The sequence below is a fragment of the Lutjanus erythropterus genome, chromosome 24 (assembly GCF_056507025.1).
Source record: "Lutjanus erythropterus isolate fLutEry1 chromosome 24, fLutEry1.hap2, whole genome shotgun sequence".
NCBI classification, from domain to species: domain Eukaryota; kingdom Metazoa; phylum Chordata; class Actinopteri; order Lutjaniformes; family Lutjanidae; genus Lutjanus; species Lutjanus erythropterus.
In genome coordinates, this window is record NC_139340.1 from 12,154,397 (window position 1) to 12,173,771 (window position 19,375).

General features: G+C 43.9%; 1 protein-coding gene across 1 annotated transcript; it reads right to left on the minus strand.

Moving 5' to 3' along the window:
• Positions 1-2,116: 2,116 nt before the first annotated feature.
• Positions 2,117-15,659, minus strand: xkr6a (XK, Kell blood group complex subunit-related family, member 6a). Its single transcript, XM_084713796.1, has 4 exons — positions 14,453-15,659; positions 9,523-9,719; positions 7,004-7,421; positions 2,117-5,715 (listed from the first exon to the last, which is right to left on the minus strand). Exons 1-4 carry the CDS (start codon positions 15,019-15,021, stop codon positions 5,211-5,213), a joined length of 1,689 nt encoding a protein of 562 aa, XP_084569922.1. The 5' UTR covers positions 15,022-15,659; the 3' UTR covers positions 2,117-5,210.
• Between the last annotated feature and the right edge of the window lie 3,716 nt (positions 15,660-19,375).

Here is a 19,375-nt window from a genome sequence, read left to right on the forward strand (position 1 = left end):
GGTCAGAGGTCAGTGCTAGGGAAAAGCTAGTGGGACAGCTGCTCTGGAGCTCAACATAAATCTCCCTTTAACAACCCAGAAGCACAAACGAAGCTGTGCGGTGACCACTTATTTTCCTAGGAGCACGTGTGCCCTCGAATCTAGAACATTCATGCAAGAAATTCACGAGCACGATCTGAACAGAAAATGTCTGACTGTGTTCTCTAAATGTCACATATTCGGTTTTTTAGGACGACGTGCTAACACAGTGTGCCTTTTTTTCCCTTTGATTTCTGTGCTCTGACACACTGAACCCATGCCTAACATACAGTAGAGTGCATGTTCAGATCAGAGTGTATCAAAACTAGCACCACCCTCCGAAAGTTCATCTTTTTACTCGGATTTCTTTTTAAAAAAAAATCCACCTCCACTTCTGTCAAGCAGATAAGGCATTGTAGCTTTTATGTGTCACTCTGTTTCCCCGGGACAGAAGGTGTTGCTGTTTTTACGCACACTCTCCACATGAAGATTGATCGAATTACACCATTCATCAATCAATCTGAATGTGAAACTCTCTGAACATATTTGGCTAAATTCTTCATACCACTGTGACCACAACGATACAAAAACCATCCAATAGCACCATATGAATATTGTTCCCAAATTATAAAGGGGTAAGGGATTATTGGACATTAAGTGTGTTTGTGTGTGTGAGTATGTGTGCGGTGAGGTAGGGATGCATCCCATTGTGTCTGCATGTGTGTAGTGACTAGCATATCTCCCTGCAGTGGAGGAAAACCCTGTGTGTGTGTGTCTGTGTGTATGTGTGTGTGTGTTGTGAGCACTAAGCACATCTCCTCGCGGCGGAGACTTGCATAGCTTCTGCAGGACAGGAAGAGCAGTTGTCCATTTGGACGGAGCCTTTGGCACAGCCTTGGCCGATAACTGAAGGCAGTACTCAAGTTGCACCATAGAATTCAAAGAGACAATCTGCCCTTATTGCACCATTAAGTACATGTGTGTTTCATATTTGCACCATATGAAGTGGGATTAGCAGCCAATTGACTCTGTAGCTCGAGTGTGTTGCACCATATGAACACCGATGCTGCTGCTGCTTCTGTCGCGCGTTTGCACCTACTGAGTCTAATCGCCAGTTTGCAGCAAATTAACTGATTTGAGTTTTTTTTTTTAATCGGCTAGCACCACGGAAAAGTAATGTAAGCTCACTCTGTGTTCACACTGTTCAAACTTAAAGGGATACGCCAACATTTTGGGTGTTAGTCTCCTTTTTTCACCTGCCTAAAAAATGATACATCTGTTGATCAATTTTAGATTAATCAATTAATAATTTAGTCTATCACAGTGGTTCCCAACCTGGGGAAAATATAAATGAAAGGGTTCAGAACCCAGACAGTTTGTTATGAGAACCATAACTTAGGTTTTCTTTGACGTGTGCGCTGTGCATGATGCATCCTTGATTAGGATGGTTCTGCTCAAAACTGGTGGAAACAGGAGGTAGCACCAAGGTTCCAAGAATCATGAGCGGAACTGGTTCAAGAACCAGAGCTAATTTGGTGGAAAATACTATAACACAGCTTCCAAAGTCAAAGCAAGGTGACTGAGCGAGAACGTGAGGTTGTTTCAGGTTTTTCCAGTGAGGATGCACATGCATCAGCGAACAGGCTAAGCGTTGTGTTGCTTGTTTGAAAAGCCACTCGCCCTGGTTCTATTTTTGCAAATCCCCTTTGCAGAAAAGGAAAGCACCCTTTATTCTAATCTTTGCTTTCTTCTCTTGTAAATTACCAAGTAAGTTCATGTCTTTAGGGCTCTGAAATTATTCAAAGAATACAATGACAAAAAAAAAAAAGACCTTTCGGTTGTGCTGATCCCAACTAGTGGACAAAACTGGTGCTGAGGGGTCGCAAGAAGATTAAACTTTTCAAGGGTTTTATGCTTCACCTTCGAAGGGAGTACTAATTCAGGAATACAGGAATTTGTGGAATAAAATAAAATGGTTCTGCTGGCATGATTTTGACCTATTTTCCATACTGTCATCGGTGTATGATCCTAAATCAGTAGAGTACTCTTTTAAGGGGTTACAAGCCAAGAAGATTGGGAACCACTGGTCTATAAACTATTCCATTTTTAATGTTATAATAGCAAAATATGATCACATTTGGTGGTCAATTAAAACAAAAAAATGTAGCCTCAAACTTGCTTTCAGCTTTAGTTTCAATAGCCCTGACTAAAAGGAAACTTTTTCTATGATTTCTCAAACCTGCATAAGAAAAAATGGTGCTAAAATTCCCCCTCAAAATGTTGAAGTAACCCTTTTAACACTTTTTGCACGCACAAATACAATATCTTTGTTTCTCTTCACCTGCTCGATCCACTTGGCCAGCAGCAATAATAAGAAGCGTGTGTGTTTGTGTTCATCTTTTCTGACGGCACCATTTTAAATGGCTCATGGCTGGGTTTCACCTGCTCTACCACTGACACCGGACTGGAGAGAAGGTGTGGAGTGCTGGATGGCAAAAACACTTTCACCACCTTCCAAACCCTTTGTTTTTACTTGCCATCGCGCGCTGTTAAAGGCGGTCCCCTGACGGCGTGTGATTTCAGGAGCATCGTTCCTGTCTGCGGGCCGATGACTGATATCCTGGCTCGTTTGGTGTCGCCTGCCAACGTAACAGCTTGGATTACAGGGATAAACAAACAAATAAAAAAATAAATAATGAGCCATACATCACAGCTCAGCCGTGGGTGGCTTTGGAGGCGTTGATACTGGACGTTTATCAGGAGAGGACAAGTCATCGGGAGGGTTGTGACGATTGAAGTCCAAAATTTGTTTTATATGAGCTTCAGTGGCAGCACCCTGTTAGCGTGGGACCGACATGATTAAGACATCACACACTGGTGGGTGCTGGTAGACATAGATCAAAAATAATTAGTCTTGCATCTACTTTTGTCTGTTGTCTCATTTCTCTTTTTTTTTTTTAATTGTCTAGCAACGTAATCCGACGCAAGCAGACATTTGCAACTATGGACGGGACAAATAAAGAAAATCTAACTCCCACAACCCCTTAAAGCATAACAGGAAATGATGGAGAACAACTGTAAGACACCCAGGTGGCACAAAACAGTGAGATAAGCATGTGCTGCCTTATGTTCCTCCCTGTATTCTGTGAGTTGTAATACAATAGCATGTTATAACCATACATTATTAATACTGAAAACATCAGCAGGTGCTAACACTTCTTCCATGCACATGGAAGTTCATCGGTAAGGTGATGGTGCCACTTTGTTTTGATTGTTCTCTGTTTGATTCGGCGGCAGCAAAGAGAAACCCCTGCTCTGCTTTTAAGGGTATTTTTTAATGTTCAATGGCTTACTTTTATACTTTATAAGGTTTGAAAAACCCATGGGAGATTGGCACATTGACTCGTGTACATGTTAAGCGGTAAGAACTGTAGCATTAAAATCATCTGTCCTCAGTAGATCTTTAGCTCCGGCTCCATGCTAACACCTTAGCATACAAGTTCTAGCTCCATGGGAACATCTTAGTATACAAGCCCTAGCTGTATGCTAACGGACATACTTACAGGCCTCTTGGCAATGAAAAGAGCTGCTTTTTAGCGTATGGTCTATAGATACATAATGTTTAAGAGTGTCTGAGCTAGCTAACCCAGTGTAGCTGATGTAGCTAGCTTTGTTTTTAACACTTTCCAGGTTGGAAACTACTAATTCTTTTAATACACAGTCATGTTTTTCATATATAGTTTCACATTTCCAGCTAGAGTTTGTGGGTCTTATTTCGAGCTGCTACAACGTCTCACGTTCTCAGTCTTTAGAGCCAGCTTAATGTTTCTAACTCTTGCTAAACATAATGTATGCTCAAGTGTTAGCATTCTTAAAGGAATATATTGACGTTTTATTTCTAGTGGAGAGTCAGATGAGAAGATTGACACTTTTTTTTTTTTTAATCTTAAATGTCCCTCTTCAGAAGCCAAAAGAGTTCACGCCCCCCACCACACAATTACAACCAATCATTAACAACAACTGGAGAAGCAACTGATACTCTATGTTTCTTGTCTGAAGCTACAGTCAGGAGGCTATTTGGCTGCATCGGCAAAGACTGACATTTTAATTTATGAGCTTTAGAGGTGCTGGTAGGGAGATTTCTTTAACTTTGGACATAGCGAAGCTCGCTGTTTCCCCAACTTTGGACTGAGCTAGCTAGCTAGTTTCACCCTGCTTCCACTCTTTGTGCTATGCTAAGCTAATCAACTCCTGGCACTGGCTCTTTAATTAGCATGCAGACATTATGGTGGTATCAATCTTCTCGTTTAACTCTTTCCAACATGTCAAACTATCCCTTTAACAGACTGTTGTGCAAATTTAGAGTGATATTTTCTAATTGTTTGAGTAAATGCCAATACCCTCTTCATCTCTGTCTCCATCTTTCCCATCATGCTCTGTTACTCTCCTCTGAAACTTTGTCAATCAACCCCCAAAACCGACGTGACCAACTGCTCTATCTCCAGTCGACAACAACGTAACGGTACATAAAAAACACCCTTCTGTACATATAAAATATATACACTACCTTTTGACTAGACTAACCACAACATGTTCACAAACTCCTTTTATTAAAAGTGACATTTGTTCTTTCTTTGTGTCACGTCTTTTTATTCTACTGAAACCCGTGAAAGTGTGAGTGACGCAACGTAAACGGCATGCGGCGGTTAAAGACTCCAGTGTGAAACTTTGGCGCTCGTTTTTTCTATCTTTTGTTTGTTTTTTCATCTTCACGGCGGAGCGCGGCGGACGTGTGAAATTAAATCAATGAGAACAGATGAAGAGCGGTCAGAGGGGGTGGAAATAGAGACAGAAGGATAAAGAGAGAAAGAGATGGACTCGCGCTGAAGCAGCTTGTTGAGTCATGGCCATGAGACTCGCAGGTCGTAGGTGCCCGCAAGGAATGTGTGTGTGTGTGAGTGTGTGTGTGTGTGTGTGTGTGTGTGTGTGTGTGTGTGTGTGTGTGTGTGTGTGTGTGTGCGCTTATAATGACAGATTGCTTTTGTGTCTGTGTGCTTACATCAAGTGCCACATTGTGTTTGTGTTTCTAGATCTTCTCTGAACTCTGAACATCCATGTTTACATACATGTCTCTTCATTGTGTGTGTGTGCTTATGTGTGATGACATGTGTGTGTGTATGTGTGTGTGTGTGTCAGAGTGACGACTCATACTGCAACAGTTCATACAGCAGGGGTCCGTCACGGTAGCGGATGCCCACTGCGGCTGGCGTTATGTACTGCAGGATGTTTATAGTCCTCCGCAGGCGCCTGTCTACGTAGTGGGCGTCCCACGCTGGGTAACGCTTCCTGGGCATGTCGATCTTTATAAGAGGGCCCTCGGGCTTGGCGGTGGGGGGCGCCGACCTCACCTGGAAGACGGGGAGACACGTCTCGGCCACATCCTCTTCCGTCTGCGACTTGGTCATGTGGGCCGGGGTGGGCGGAGCGGTGGGCGGGGCCGACGGAGGGAGGGGGAGCCCCCACAGCAGCTGGGCGCAGCAGGATGAGGCGGGGCTCGGCTGGAGGTGGGTGGTGGCGGGGTGCAGGAAACCGTAGTACAGCAGCATGACCAGGACGCCGCCGGCGAACGTCAGGTACACACCGCACAGCGCCGGGACAGCGTAGGAGTCGGTCAACACCGGGTCCCTGTAGGCGTACCTGCATGATGGTGGAGTAAATCTTTAAAAGCAGGTCAAAAATACATGCTTTTTTTTATCAAAGGCTAAATATTTTCCTAAAACAGCTGGGCACTGTTGTTTTTAGCAAATGTTACTCACGCAGAAGTAAACGGGGACTATTTACGGCAGTGGAGGAATCCACATTTGGTGCTCTAGTGAGTATTTGTGGCAGCAGGCTGGTGTATGTGGGCATGAGTCAATATAAACTACAGTGTTTGTACCCAGTGCAACAGAGTGGCTCACGGTTGTGTTTTTAATAGTTTTTGGACGACAAAGAAGCCCTGTGGCACAGAGGAATAGGATATATCAGGCTTTAGACACACAATATTTGTTAGCAGCCTCAGTTCATTGTTGGTTTTGGTCATCCTGTGGGATCTGTGTATAAATAAGAAAAATATAGAACATCACCACAGTCATCCTTTAAAATTGGGTTTTCAAATGTGAGTAGGAGGCTTGGACAGGCTGAAGGGAAGCGTTTAATTACTCTTTAAAGTAGGAAGATGGAACATGGGAGGTTAAAAGGATCGTTAATGTTTTAAACATTAGCGATTTAAAATCAGTCCCTGGATAAAACGTTCTAAAACAACATTTAAAGGGTTTATCTAATTTGCTGATGACACTTATGCTATAACAGTTCTACAGTTTATATACATTTCATTCAGCAGGCGGACCATTTCAACACCTAAACCAACATCCTCAGGAAACAGAGCTTCTTTCTACGAGTCCCACTTTAAACTCCAAGTGACCTCGGGGAGGCAGGCTCTCTGGTGGTTTTCAAATCCACACTTGAAACCTCACCTCTTCAAGGCTTTCTAATTTTGGTTAAACACTCTCTACAGTGTGAGAAAGGAGTAGTGAGGCTACAGTTATAATTTAATTAGTAGTTTTTGCAATATTTAAAGGGATAGTTCAGAGTATTTGAAGTACGGTTGTATAATCTGTGTATCACCTACTGTAGATGAAAGACATGTTGTCTGATGAAGGGCTGGTGCCCGAAACGTCACATGTGGTGATACTATTAAAAAAGTCCCAGCACTCATCAGTTATGGATGTGCGTGCTGTTTTTGAGTCTAAAATTTCTAATTTTGCCAATGGAGTCTGCTTGGTTTGGAGAGAGCACAGTCTTTAAACTGTGGTTTCCTGCTGTAAAAGGCTGTCTGGTAAAAGTTTGGGGCTTTGTGGGCTTTTTTTTTTGCTTGTCTTCTTACACCTCATTACATTCAACAACATCATTACATTCAGCAACACTTGTCTTTGGTTTAACTCACCACAGCCCGGTGAGGACGGTGTTCTCGGCCAACACCACGGTGTAGTACGCCACCATCCTGTAGCGTGTGCGGCCCTCCTTCACGTTAAACCAGCAGAAGATGTAGACAATGCCGACCACCATGTTGAAGAGCACCTCCTCCCACTTGGACATGCAGAAGTCGGTGCCTCCGTGCACCACCCAGAAGGCCATGGCGCACCAGTGGACCACCACGAAGATGCCGAAGTAGATGTGGAAGAGGGAGGCGAACAGGGCGAGCGAGAGGACGCGGGACGAGATGGTGAAGAGGCGCCAGAAGAGGTGCAGCAGCGCCCCGCGGTAGCTCATGCTGCGCTGGTCGTCACGAGAATCTCGCAACAGTTTGTGGTAGGAGGCCAGAACCCAGGCGAGAGACAGGAGGGAGCCCAAGGAGGAGATGCCTACGGAGAGAAAACAAATCAAAGTTTTCAGGTTCGTGAGATAAAAAGTGCAAAATTCTGAGTCACTGGAGGTGTTCTGAGTAATAATGTGAGCATAGCCTTACATAAAAGTGGTGTGTGACACGACAGAAACATTTGGTGATGACGATTAATGTTACAAGTCTGAAATCTGAAGTTATTTTTAATGTCCCAGCTGCTGTTTGCATCTACCCCCTCCACTAGTCACATATTTGTATTGAAGTAGAAGGTGTCCCAAAACTCCAGATTGATAGGGATGAATAACACCTGTGGGTGGCTGCCTGGATGATACATTTCTCTAGATGAATAAGAGGAGGCTGATGGACTTTGGCTAGCACATCCCCCGAAACACTTGTGATTGTGCTTTCTTTACCTGAACAAAAACACAGTGTGAAAATCCAAAAGCAGCACCATCTGCAGCCACAAATTACTGAGCATGATGTGTGTGCAAATTGCTAATTACTGTTTGTGCAGCTGCTGATTTGTGTGTGCTTTGTGGACTACATGAAAACATGGTGTTAGCTTTGTAAATGTGGCAGCAAGTCGGTTGAGTTAAAGGGATAGTGCAGATTATTGGGAGTCGGGTTGTATGAGGTATCGATAGTCATCAATAGTGGTGATTGCCAAGCCCCCAGTTTGGAGAAGCAGAGCAACTTAGCCACCTAAACAAAAGTCCACCTAAAAAAATTAATAGCAGTTTAACTGTATGCTATATTTATAATCTTTTCAATGCTTTACTTTGCCATCAGACAGCCTTCTCTGTCAGAAAACTGCACTCTTTTGAGCCAAATATTGCTCTTTCCAAACCAACCAAACTCCATAGTCAAAATCTTTCATTTTAAGTCACAGAACACAGGGGCTGCTGGTCTACCGCTGCCTCAATCTGTTAGTTTGTCCATGTTATCGCGCGACTTCTGCTTTTTAAAAGGACAGTTTGGTGTAAAACGGATCTTGGGACTCATTTCCACTGCTTCTGGGGGTGCAATCGGATTTCAAGATACTGGAAACACGTAGCTCGAGAATTGAGTGGGATCTTTAAGACTACAATAAGAATGGATCCAGCGCTATTCATACTAGGGTTGCCCTCCAAGGAAGTGGCACTCTCCCATAATCAGTACAAATTATTGGATAAGCTTTTGCTTCTCGCTCGTAAATGCATCCTGTTAAAATGGATTAAAGAAACTCCACCTACAGTAACACTCTGGTACAGAGAGATTTTCAGTGTTTTGCCTCATGAAAGGATAAGTGCGGTCCTGAGGGATAATGAGGAGTCATTTCTTAAAATATGGAATCCCGTCCTGGATTATTTACCAGTTGAGCTGAAACTTACTCTGTTGAAAGGTCAGTACCCTTCAGAGTGGAGGCGCGGTTTGCCTAGTGCCATGTAGAACCTTCTTAATATTCCTCTCTTGTATCAATTTATTACTCTAAATTACTGTGAGAGTTGGAGGACAATACTCCTATGTATTGCTATCATTGTTAAATCTTCCCTCTTCTTTTTTTTTTTTTTTTTTTTTTTAATTTATTTATTTATTTATTTTATTTTATTTTATTTTTTTTACTCTTGTATTATCCCTTGATGTCTACATATGTGTATATGGAGGGGGGGTGGGGGGGCCTGACGGATTATAACTGTTCTCACATCTGATATGTAACACCGAGCCTTTTTGTTCTGTTCTGAAAATAATAAAAATTTGTTGTAAAAAAAAAAAAAAAAAAGGACAGTTTGGATTCACCGAACTCATACAATAACACAAATTAACTAACCAATCAAGGCATCAGTCAACCAGCAACTCCTGTGGTCTGTGAGATAAAATGATTCGTTTCGCCTATGGAGTTTGGTTGGTGTGGAAAGAGCGATATTTGGATTATATAATGGTGGTTTTCCCATCAGAAAAGGCTGTCTGATGATTTTTTTAGGTGGTCTGTTTTTAAGTGGCTAAAATAACTTTTATTGCCGACCCTGTCCACAGCAGGACATTGCTCTTACAACTCCACTTCAAATAATGTGCACTATCCCTTTAACGTAGAATTGTTTTCCTTGGATTTTCGGGCCATCCAGTATAATCTGTGCTCCACCTACACTGCAGTGTCTCGGCTCGGTTCTCCTGGATCATGATGCAGAGCTGCAGGACCAGCTGAGGTGCAGACTCCAGGAAGGTCTCCAGCAGCCGCAGCATGTTGACGTCTGCGTACTCGAACATCATGGCCCAATACCAGCGCCGCTGGTGCTCCTTCTGCCGACGCGACATGATGCCCAGGTACAGCGTCCTGATGTACCTGCAGGGGGGGTCACAGGTAAGAGTGCTAATTAATAGATATACTCCATGCCATTTTTCAATCTTAGTTATTTTTCTTCTTGCTAATTCTGTGTTTTTTCAATCTGGATATCTTTTGGTTTGGTACACTGATTGGATAATAAAAGCAATGTGTTACCTCTGCAAAATTATAGTGGTCATCTTCACTATTTTCTGTCATTTTCAGGAAAATAATCAACTAATTTACAATCAGTAATGAAAACACTCGACGTTGCCCGAATGCAGATGGTACAGTGACAGGTTCCCAGATGAAAACAGCTTGCTTGGTGACAAAATGTTTGTCACGTACACCGTTTCTAATATGTTAAAGGGACACCACTAATTTTACACACACAGTTACCAGACAGGGGAAGTCCAAGTTTCCTTCACATACCCGAACTTTGCACTCTGGCTGATACCAAGAACCAATCTGACACCGGTGTGTTAAAATATATATGTATATGCACACTACTAACCCTGTATGGATGTGATATGTGTGTTATCATTGTTGTATGGCCCGGCTCAGGTTTAAGAAATGGTGTATGCAACATTGCTGGGAAACAGCAGGATCCTGTTTTGTGGATAACAAATTATGTGATACTTGATCGTTGCATAGACGCACGTAGTCGTACTTGCTGATATCCGATCCAGCATTTTAGGCTGTATCGGAGGCATCTCTGATACTGTATCAACTTCAGTACAAACCTAACTGTATCCCCAAACTTTGTGGAAATGCAATACTTAATCACTGGAGTATCCCTTTAATATTAATAATGCTCAACAATAATGGCTAAATTGGCAACATAATTTTCAGTACGGGCATGTTTCTTATTTAGGCCTATCTGATTTGACCGTTTAATTTTCCATTTATAAAAAAAAAAGTATCATTTGAATGCAACACTGTGGGCAACAATTAAAAGTCAGATCATCCCACCTGCACGAAAACCTAAAACTCAGCAGACAAAGTGAGATCTCAGCAGGGGGTAACAGTTGCAGAAAACAGTGTGATCTCATAGTAGGAATATTATAAGTATACATACTAATAAATTATTAATCTCTCACTGTCTTCTCTTACCATGACACACAAAACAAATGCAATGCAAAAAGCTATGGACCAACTGAACTTGTGCTAAAAAAATATGTGTGATCTGATCATTTAAAGAATCTCTCCATGAACAGGGTTTTGATGCATATATGCTGAGCAGATTTCTAGATCTGGGAAACTACAGTAGATGTGGGTGGGATGTAGGCAGTGATTTTAATTGAAAAAGCCTCAGGGCACTCACAGTGTGTGTGCGTGTGTGGAGACATGTATGTGTATATGTACATGTGTGCACCGTACTCTAATGATTTCCTTCTGCTTCCCCGTGTGCATTACTACTGTTCTGTACGTGCACGGGTGTTGTTGCGTGTGTGCGCGCATGTGCTGCTACATTATGCATGACTCTGTATGAACAGCTATTACAGCCAACATACAATCTTAATTCTCAAAACATAAATAATGCACCATCCGCACTCCACGGGAAAACGCCTATACGTGCATGCAAGCACGCCACACGTGTATTGTTAGAGAGTCTCACATCAGGTCTGGCGTGATGCGGAGGACGGGCATAAGCAGACGCTCAGCCTGCCAATCACAGGAGGAGCACTCCTGGCTAATTAATGATGTAGCGAGGAGAGAGGCCTAAAAAACTCCAATGTGGGACGCTTTACAAGTCCCATACTTGGCATGTGATACTCCACCATGTGTGTTCTGATGACACTGTAAGTTTTGTACATCTTTATTTTAGAAACAGAGTTTTCACTGCATTTTTTGTTGTTTTTTTCATGTTTTCCTCCTGTACTGATAATACACATGCCCATAGCACAATGAAACATGAAGTAATCCATCCTGAAATCTAGACAGATAAACAGCACTACATGTCAAAGGGAGGATGTATATTTTTCATTTTAGGCTGATCTGTCCTTGTAGCTTTAAAATGAGACAAAAACACCAAAATGCTGCTTGTCCTTGACACAAGAACAATGAAGGGTAAATAAACAGCATCATTTCTTTGGCTATTTTAAAATCTGTAAACAGGAAGTCCTTGTATTCACGTTCACATTTAGAATTGAGGCTTCAAGGCGCAGCATGGCAGGCGACCCTGACAGCCTGTTAATGCCGAGACATGGAGGGATATGTTTCAAGCCATATGTACAGAATACAGTAGATCATCCATCCCTACCCCCACCACTCTCACTCCCACTCCTCCTTTACCCTCTCTCCTCTGGCTCTCTTTCTACTCCCCTCCCCCCTTTTTTTTGACTCACAATCTTCTCTCCTTCCTCCATCTCCTTCCTTCCTTACCCCTCCTTCTCTCCCCATCTCGAAACGATCTGTCTCAATAAGGCCGTACCATTTCCCCCCTCCCCTTCTTCTTCTTCTTCTGCCCCTCCACTTCCTCCAGGTGGGAGAGTCGATTTTGCAGGCTGAGAGGGGGGATGATTACTGGGTGGGGTGAATGGAGATAGAGGAGGGATGTGTGCATGTGTGTGTGTGGGGGGTTGATTTAACCCTACAACCACAGAGAGACTGAAGCTGAGTAGCACAAGAGGATGTAAACACACACACACACACACTCATTGCTCTACTCTTCCTGCTGCCCTCCCAGAGGCAAGCGGACACCATTAAGGAGTCTTCTTAGAGAGGGGTGGGGAGAGTGAGCGCTGTCCTTGTCCTGCTACTACTACTACTTCTGGTCTCAAAGCTACACACACATACAAAAGCAAACACACACACACAGGGAGCAAAGAGAGGAAAGAACCTATAGCTGCATTTGAAAGATGTGTGTGTGTATAAGAGGAAAAGGGTGCCTGTGTGTTTCTGTTTTTTTTTTCCCGCCAGTGCTTTTAGCACTACAATTAGCGCCTACCCTCATCCAACTGTGTGTATATACAGTATGTGTGTGTGTGTGTGTGTGTGTGTGAGTAAGAGAGAGGGAAAGAGTGAGATAGAGGGGGGAGATGTGTTGCCAGAAGCGCAGATGCTTTTCCTCTTTGTACTCTCCATGCATGCTGACACTCATGGGAAGAGGCGTGACACCGTTTTTCCACTGGTCACACACATGCTGACACGCAGGAGCCTACACACATGAATATTCACACACACACACACACACACACACACACACACACACACACACACACACACACACACACACACACACGGGTTTAACCCCCCCTGTTTCACAACTTAAGTGAAGTATGCTGTCCATGGTGCTGAAAATGTCTTCAGCACCATGGACAGCATCTCAGTCAGCCCCAAAATCACATGGTGGACTGTGTTTAGTTCACATATTAGAGGTACTATTGACCTGTGAGTGGGCTGCAGGGCATCAAAAGAAAGAAAAGAATACTTTAACTTTTGACAACAAAGAAAGGAAAAAGAGTTGGCCATTTGGATTCACAGTGATCTATAGTGATCCTTGTTTGATCACTGTTAAGAAATTAACACATCATTACCCTCAAAATATTATCAAAATCCAATCACTCCAACTCTGACCAATCATCGTAGCTAGTTCTACCAATCACAGCAGTGCCCTGAGTAAATTTAATGTTAAAAAACACTGCAATGTGAAAAGCTGTTGTGAAATTCCTCAAATCCTGGAGGAACTGAATAACCAAATTTCAGAAGCTGCAATTAAAGCTAAAATGTGAGACAAATGAGCATTATAATGAAGTACTGTAGTGCTGCAGAGATGCCCTGGACTACAATTCTTGTTCTACAGATGTTTGTTTGGTACAAACCCCAGTAAATCTCACATTATTGTGATTTTAATAGTTTTTTTTAGTGAAAATGAAGACTAGGATGCAAAAATGATGATTCCCTCTAACTGGGAATCATATTGAAATTACAATATCTGTCAAAATAATCACAATATGATTTTTTCCCTCATTGTGCATACTTAGACGGGATTCTGTATGACAAAATCCTCTTAAACTGGGGTTCCATAGTCAAATGTGCATCTATTTTGGGGGTCCTTGCCATGAAAAGGTTTGGAAATCTCTGCCAAAGTATAGTATAGAGTGTAGAGACATACTATACCAACACTGTGGTTACTACAGTTGACAGTGTCAGAGACTCCTCTCAGGCACAAATTCAGGTCTTTTCGACTCATGACTGTTCAGTATGAGTTGCAGAATTAACTTTTCATTAGCTGACCCAATACAGAAAAGAAACTCAGAGAAGTTTGTCTGTGAAAGTGTCTCTCTGACTGTCTCTCCTAATATCTGTCTGTCATTCCTAGATAGTAAGTGAAGCACTGAGGAGGTCATTGAGAGCGTTTCCCTGTCCTCCTCCTGCTCATCCTCTCCTGCCTGTCAGTGTGAAGCAGGCTTTGCTTTCTTCCAACAACATCAAGTAGACACCTCGCTCTACCCATTAGCCACATTAAGTGAGTGTGTGTAAGAGAGATAAAGGGGGAGTGTGAGAGTGTGCCCCCTGCCCCACATGTCTAAAAAGTAATGTTGTTTATTAATGAATCATTAATTTGTTGTAGGTTTATCTCCTCTATACATACCATATTCTATTGTTATATTACAATCTAAAAGTTTGTATTAATATTCTTTGGCAATATTGCAGTCATGCCAGTTAAGCCAGCTGAGTGTGTGACAGGATCAGGTGTGTGTTGTTGTTAGTGCCCCCCCCCCCCCTCTTCCTCCTCCTCCTCCTCCTACCTCCACACTTGTCCCAGCTGGAGGATGTGTATGGTGGCCTGCCACAGCCATATGGTGGCCAGCTGCAGGCGATCCCTGCCGGGGTACAGGCACCCCAGAGCCACCGCGCCCCGCTTGGTCAGCCCCTCCACCTCCCCGAGCCCCCCGCCGGTGTAGTCCTGGACGAACCAGCGGAAACTCAGAATCTGAACCAGCACCGAGGGCACCAGCACGAAGAAGAGAGTGAGGCCGAACCAGAGGTAGTCCTGCCGCTGGTAGTAGTCCACCGCCAGGCACAGGTCCGTGCCCACGTCCCAGAAGAAGACGAGGAGGGCGAGGATGATCCAGAGGCAGTCCAGCCACAGCTGCTCCCGGGGCGGGCAGTGAGTCTCTCGGATGCCGACCCCTCCAACGGGCTGGCCCCCGCCGAGCAGGGAGCCGAGGCAGGCGGAGCGGCAGCCCCAGTAGCAGGCAGAGGTGCGGCAGCACTGACAGATGTGGATGGCGGCGGAGTCCAGCGGCTCCTCCGCGTCAACATCGTACAGCTGGGCGAACCCGCCGGCTTTGCCGCCGTCCGACTGCGCGGCCATGTTCCCCTTCCCGCTCCTCCCGCTCCTCCTGCCCTCCTGCGAAACGCACGACAACCGCACCGTGGTGCTGATAGCACGTCACTTCCCACCAGATACCTGCTGTCCCCTGCTTCTTCCCTCTCGCGCCGCGCAGACTGCTGTGTCTCTGTCCCGCCCGGGGCGCGAGGAGCCATCAGAGCCGGTGGCCGCGCGCCGGCGGCTCCTCTTCTTCCTGCTCGGCTCGAGACCCCGCCACCGGGCGCTCGCGAGCAGCAGCAGAATCAGCTCTCGTGCCAGTCCAGCAGCCCTGCATCATCCCGTCCTGCGCGCGCGGTCATCTAGGGCGACGGGAGGCTATGACGTAATGCATCTCCCGCTGTTCTTAAGACGTGAGAGTGTGTGTGCGTGAGTGTGTGTGGGCACGCCGCGGACACCTATGGACACCTGACTTTCTTGAACCTCGACTCTTTCTAAATAAACCCTCCTCTTCAGTCACCCGGAGGACCCCCGTCTTCCGCCTCTCATCACCCCGCTCTCAGGCTGCAGGTACCCGGCCTCCGCTGCTGCCTTTTCCCGCTCCGCTCCTCTCCGCAGCTCCAGCCCTCTGCAGCTCCAGCAGCTTCCCCACTCCTCACTTTCTCACTCTCACTCCGCCCTCTACCGGATGAGAACCTCAACCCCCAAACCACATCTGCACACGGGCACGCGCACACACACGCGCACCGAATTATAAGGGTGGACACTCATGGGACCTCGGAAAATAACACATTAGTTAAAGGCGAAAGTAAAATATTTTCTGTTACCGTTTGAATTTTGCCATGAATTACACATGACGTTTGTCAATTTAAAAGATAATTTCAGAAGTTAAGACTACAAACCCAGAAGTCGCATCTGTGACGTCATGAGTTTACCCCTCCGAAAGCTAGTTAACCCAAAGTTAGCCCCTGAAGCTGCGGTACCAGGTTCTTTCACTTCCTGGCTCATAAAAGGACCAAAGTTGTTCAACGGTAAGACAATGTTAGAGGCAACAGTAAGACTGTGTTGATGACGTAAATTGTGCAGGACGAGAGATGTAGTTCACTGAGTGAGTTCACATAAAAATAATCTATAACAAACCTACCACAAACAGCAAGCTATCCTAGCTTTAGCAGCTAGTGTTAGCTTTTGGAAGGACGTCACTAATACAATTTATGGAGGTATAGTCTTTCTAATTATGTTTCTTCACAGCCTGATACACAGCCAGTTTTATGTCAAACAGTGACTTTCTTGACATATAAAATTATCTTTTAAATAAGACATCATATGTGTAATTCATGGCACAATTCAAACAGGAATAAAATATAACTTGTCTCTTGACTACCATACTTATTTTTCCTTTATTATAGGTCCCATGTAGCGTACTGGTAGAGGAGGGACTTCCGCTCTCTGGATGGAATCAGGATCATCTTTCTTCAGGACCCCCCAGAAAAATCAAGTTGGTAATCAAGATCCCCTCCACCCCTACCAAACACACTCAATAAAATCTATTATAAGGCAAATTATATCACTAGTTTTTACATGTAATGTAAAAGTCTAAAATACTACCCCCATTTACCATCATGCTTGCTGGACTGAGTAGTTTGTGAAGGTGCCAATTTTATGTTCACCAGACTTATTCAGATGTCAAACAGTTGGTTGAAACTAAGTTCCCATGTCTCACTAGACAGATAGCCAGTAATACTTGAGGATAATAGGGCCAGTCAGATTTCAGGGGTGGCCAGTGCCTCCCTGGCCTCCTCCCTCTAGAAACGTGCAAAAGCCCACAGCGCTGTATAGAATCAGGGTGATTGTTTTCCAATGAAAACAGACAGTTTCCTCCCTCTGTAGAGGAGAGAGGAGGAAAAATGAGATTTCCTCCATGTGACATTCATCTTCTCCATCAATCATCATCTTTCCTCAATACTCCCCTCCATCCATCCTTCTCCCTTTCTCCCTTCGCTCTCTCAATCCATCCCTCCATCATCCCCTCTAGTGGGCTGACTGCCCTGTGGCTCTGCCAGCCTAATCAGCCGTAACATATGTGTGCGTGCCAGTGTGTGTGTGTGATCCCTGCTAGGCAAGCATTTAGGATTTAGGAATGTGAGAAACTGGGATGGGCACTGTGCATGTGTGTGTGTGAGAGGGAGAGAGGGGATGGGGTAGGAACTATAGGGGAGCTGGGAAGCTGAGAGGCTGTAGAGAAAGAGGGATGGATTTAGGAATTAGAGGAGAGATGAAAGGAGTGTGTGTGTGTGTGTGTGTGTGTGTGTGTGAGAGAGAGAGAAAAGATTATTCAGGCTGAAGCTGTTCCAGGGGATGAAAAGATTGACAGAAAGAATGCAAGAGAGAGGATGACGGGAAGATTTAGGAATTGTTGGAAGGAGGAAAAGGGCGCGTCACAGACATAAGAGGGAAAAAGAGAGGGATAAAGCCACAAAAAAAGAGCTGGAGAGAAGAGGAAAGGAAACACATAAAGGAAAAACTAAAGAGATGGGATTAATTTAAGGAAAAGGAAGTCACAAGGTAGTCTAAATGAGGATTTCTGTTTGGGATAATGAAGGTCAGAATTAGGAAATAATGAAGGAAAGTGATGAATTCAAAGGATGGAGCTGAGGAATGTAAAGGAAAGATAAGAGGAAATGGCTCTATCATACAGAAATATTCTGTACACCGCTTCAGTAATGATTCCTCCTACAGAAATGCAGTCAGCATGACGTTAAATTGAGGAGGAATGTAAATTCACACACAGGCTACATCACAAATATGTGTCTGCTTAATTTATTTTTCCTTAACACACACATTCTCAGAAATATGCAAGCATGCGCAGCATCTTTTTATCGCACACACACTTTCTCTTCGTTCTCAGAGGCACGTTTCTGTGCAAGCTCTCGCTCCCTCTCTCTCTGTCCACTGGAGATTAGCCTCTCTGTTGTCATGACAACCGTGGCTGTGCGGCTGAAGGACAGGGAGAGCGAGTAGATGGTTGTATAGCAGTGTCTGAGTGTGTGTGTTTGTGTGTGCGAACGAGAGACAATGAGAGTGAGTGACAGTTATTCAGCCACAGCAGAGCGTGGGCTTTTTATACCCTGACACCTGGACTTACAGGCTAAAATCTTTTTTAAAAAATGCAGAGGAATATGACCTGAACACCTTGCGGAGGCATGTGTCAGCAGAAGGGTCGAACGAACTCTAACTTTTTTACTGTTTTGTTGCAAGTATGAGGCTCAATATGCCATGAAAAACTTTGTTTAATTCCTGGAGGCTTTTAACAGAAACATCCTGTCTTAGGTCTTCAGTTACGAAGAGTCTAAGAAAGGATTTTTCCCAGAAGCAAATCCTTACTAACTTTAGGAATCCTATTTTATCTCACTTCATCCTGTCTTAACTCGTGTAAGGACATCCTGATTATTCAATTCAACATCGCTTAACAACTTTTACATCTGTTACCTAGCAACCAACACTACTTTTCTTATCTCATCAAGCTAAACCACTTTGTAACTGTTGTTGTTTTTTTTAACATTTTGAAACACAGTGAGTCATACAAAAAATGGAGCAAAAACAAGAATGGCCATATAACTTAGAGGTTTTAGCAACATTTATAGAGATGGTTGTGTATGTTCATGTGTACATGAATGCAAATGTGTGGTTGAAATGCAAGTATATCTCTGGCGTTAGCTGCTGTTAGCGAACACTACCGTTAGTTAGGCTGTTATGATCTAGTTAGTAAGTTAGCTGCTGCTACAGGTGGAAAAGTAAAACTTATCCTTATCCTAAAGTTAGGAGAGATTAAGTAAGAATGCTTGTGTAATATTTTTTTTCTTGTCTTAAATCAGACTTAGACTTAGTTAGCTGTTAATCTGTAATCTTAACTCTAATCATTATGTCTGCCAAACAGTTAAAATAGGATCTGCAAATCAGGAAGTTTCTGTAATATGGCCCCTGAACAGCAATGGAAGGAAAGTTAATGAAATTGTAGAAATAAAGAACAAAAATGACACATGTAAGCAGTAAAAGTCAAACCTCTCCTCATGAATCAAAGGTTGCAGCTGCGGCCCCACCGTCCAGTATTTATCCAAATGAATAAGCAAAAACTCCGGAGGACTCGGGGTCAAACGCTTCTTGTGTGATGATGAAGTGTTTGTGCTATTCGAGACAAAAGTAGGCAGCGGCGGCAGCAGCTCCTGGATCAGCAGGAAACCTCAAAAGGCCAAAACAATGACGCTGTTCCGAGTTGATGGGAATCAGGAAGGCACAAGATGAGAGTTTTAATCTGACTGTGAGGACAAAGCGAGATAAGAACACCTCAATGCGGAAATTTGTGCATCTGCAGCGAGGGCTTTGTGAGAAAAACTCCATA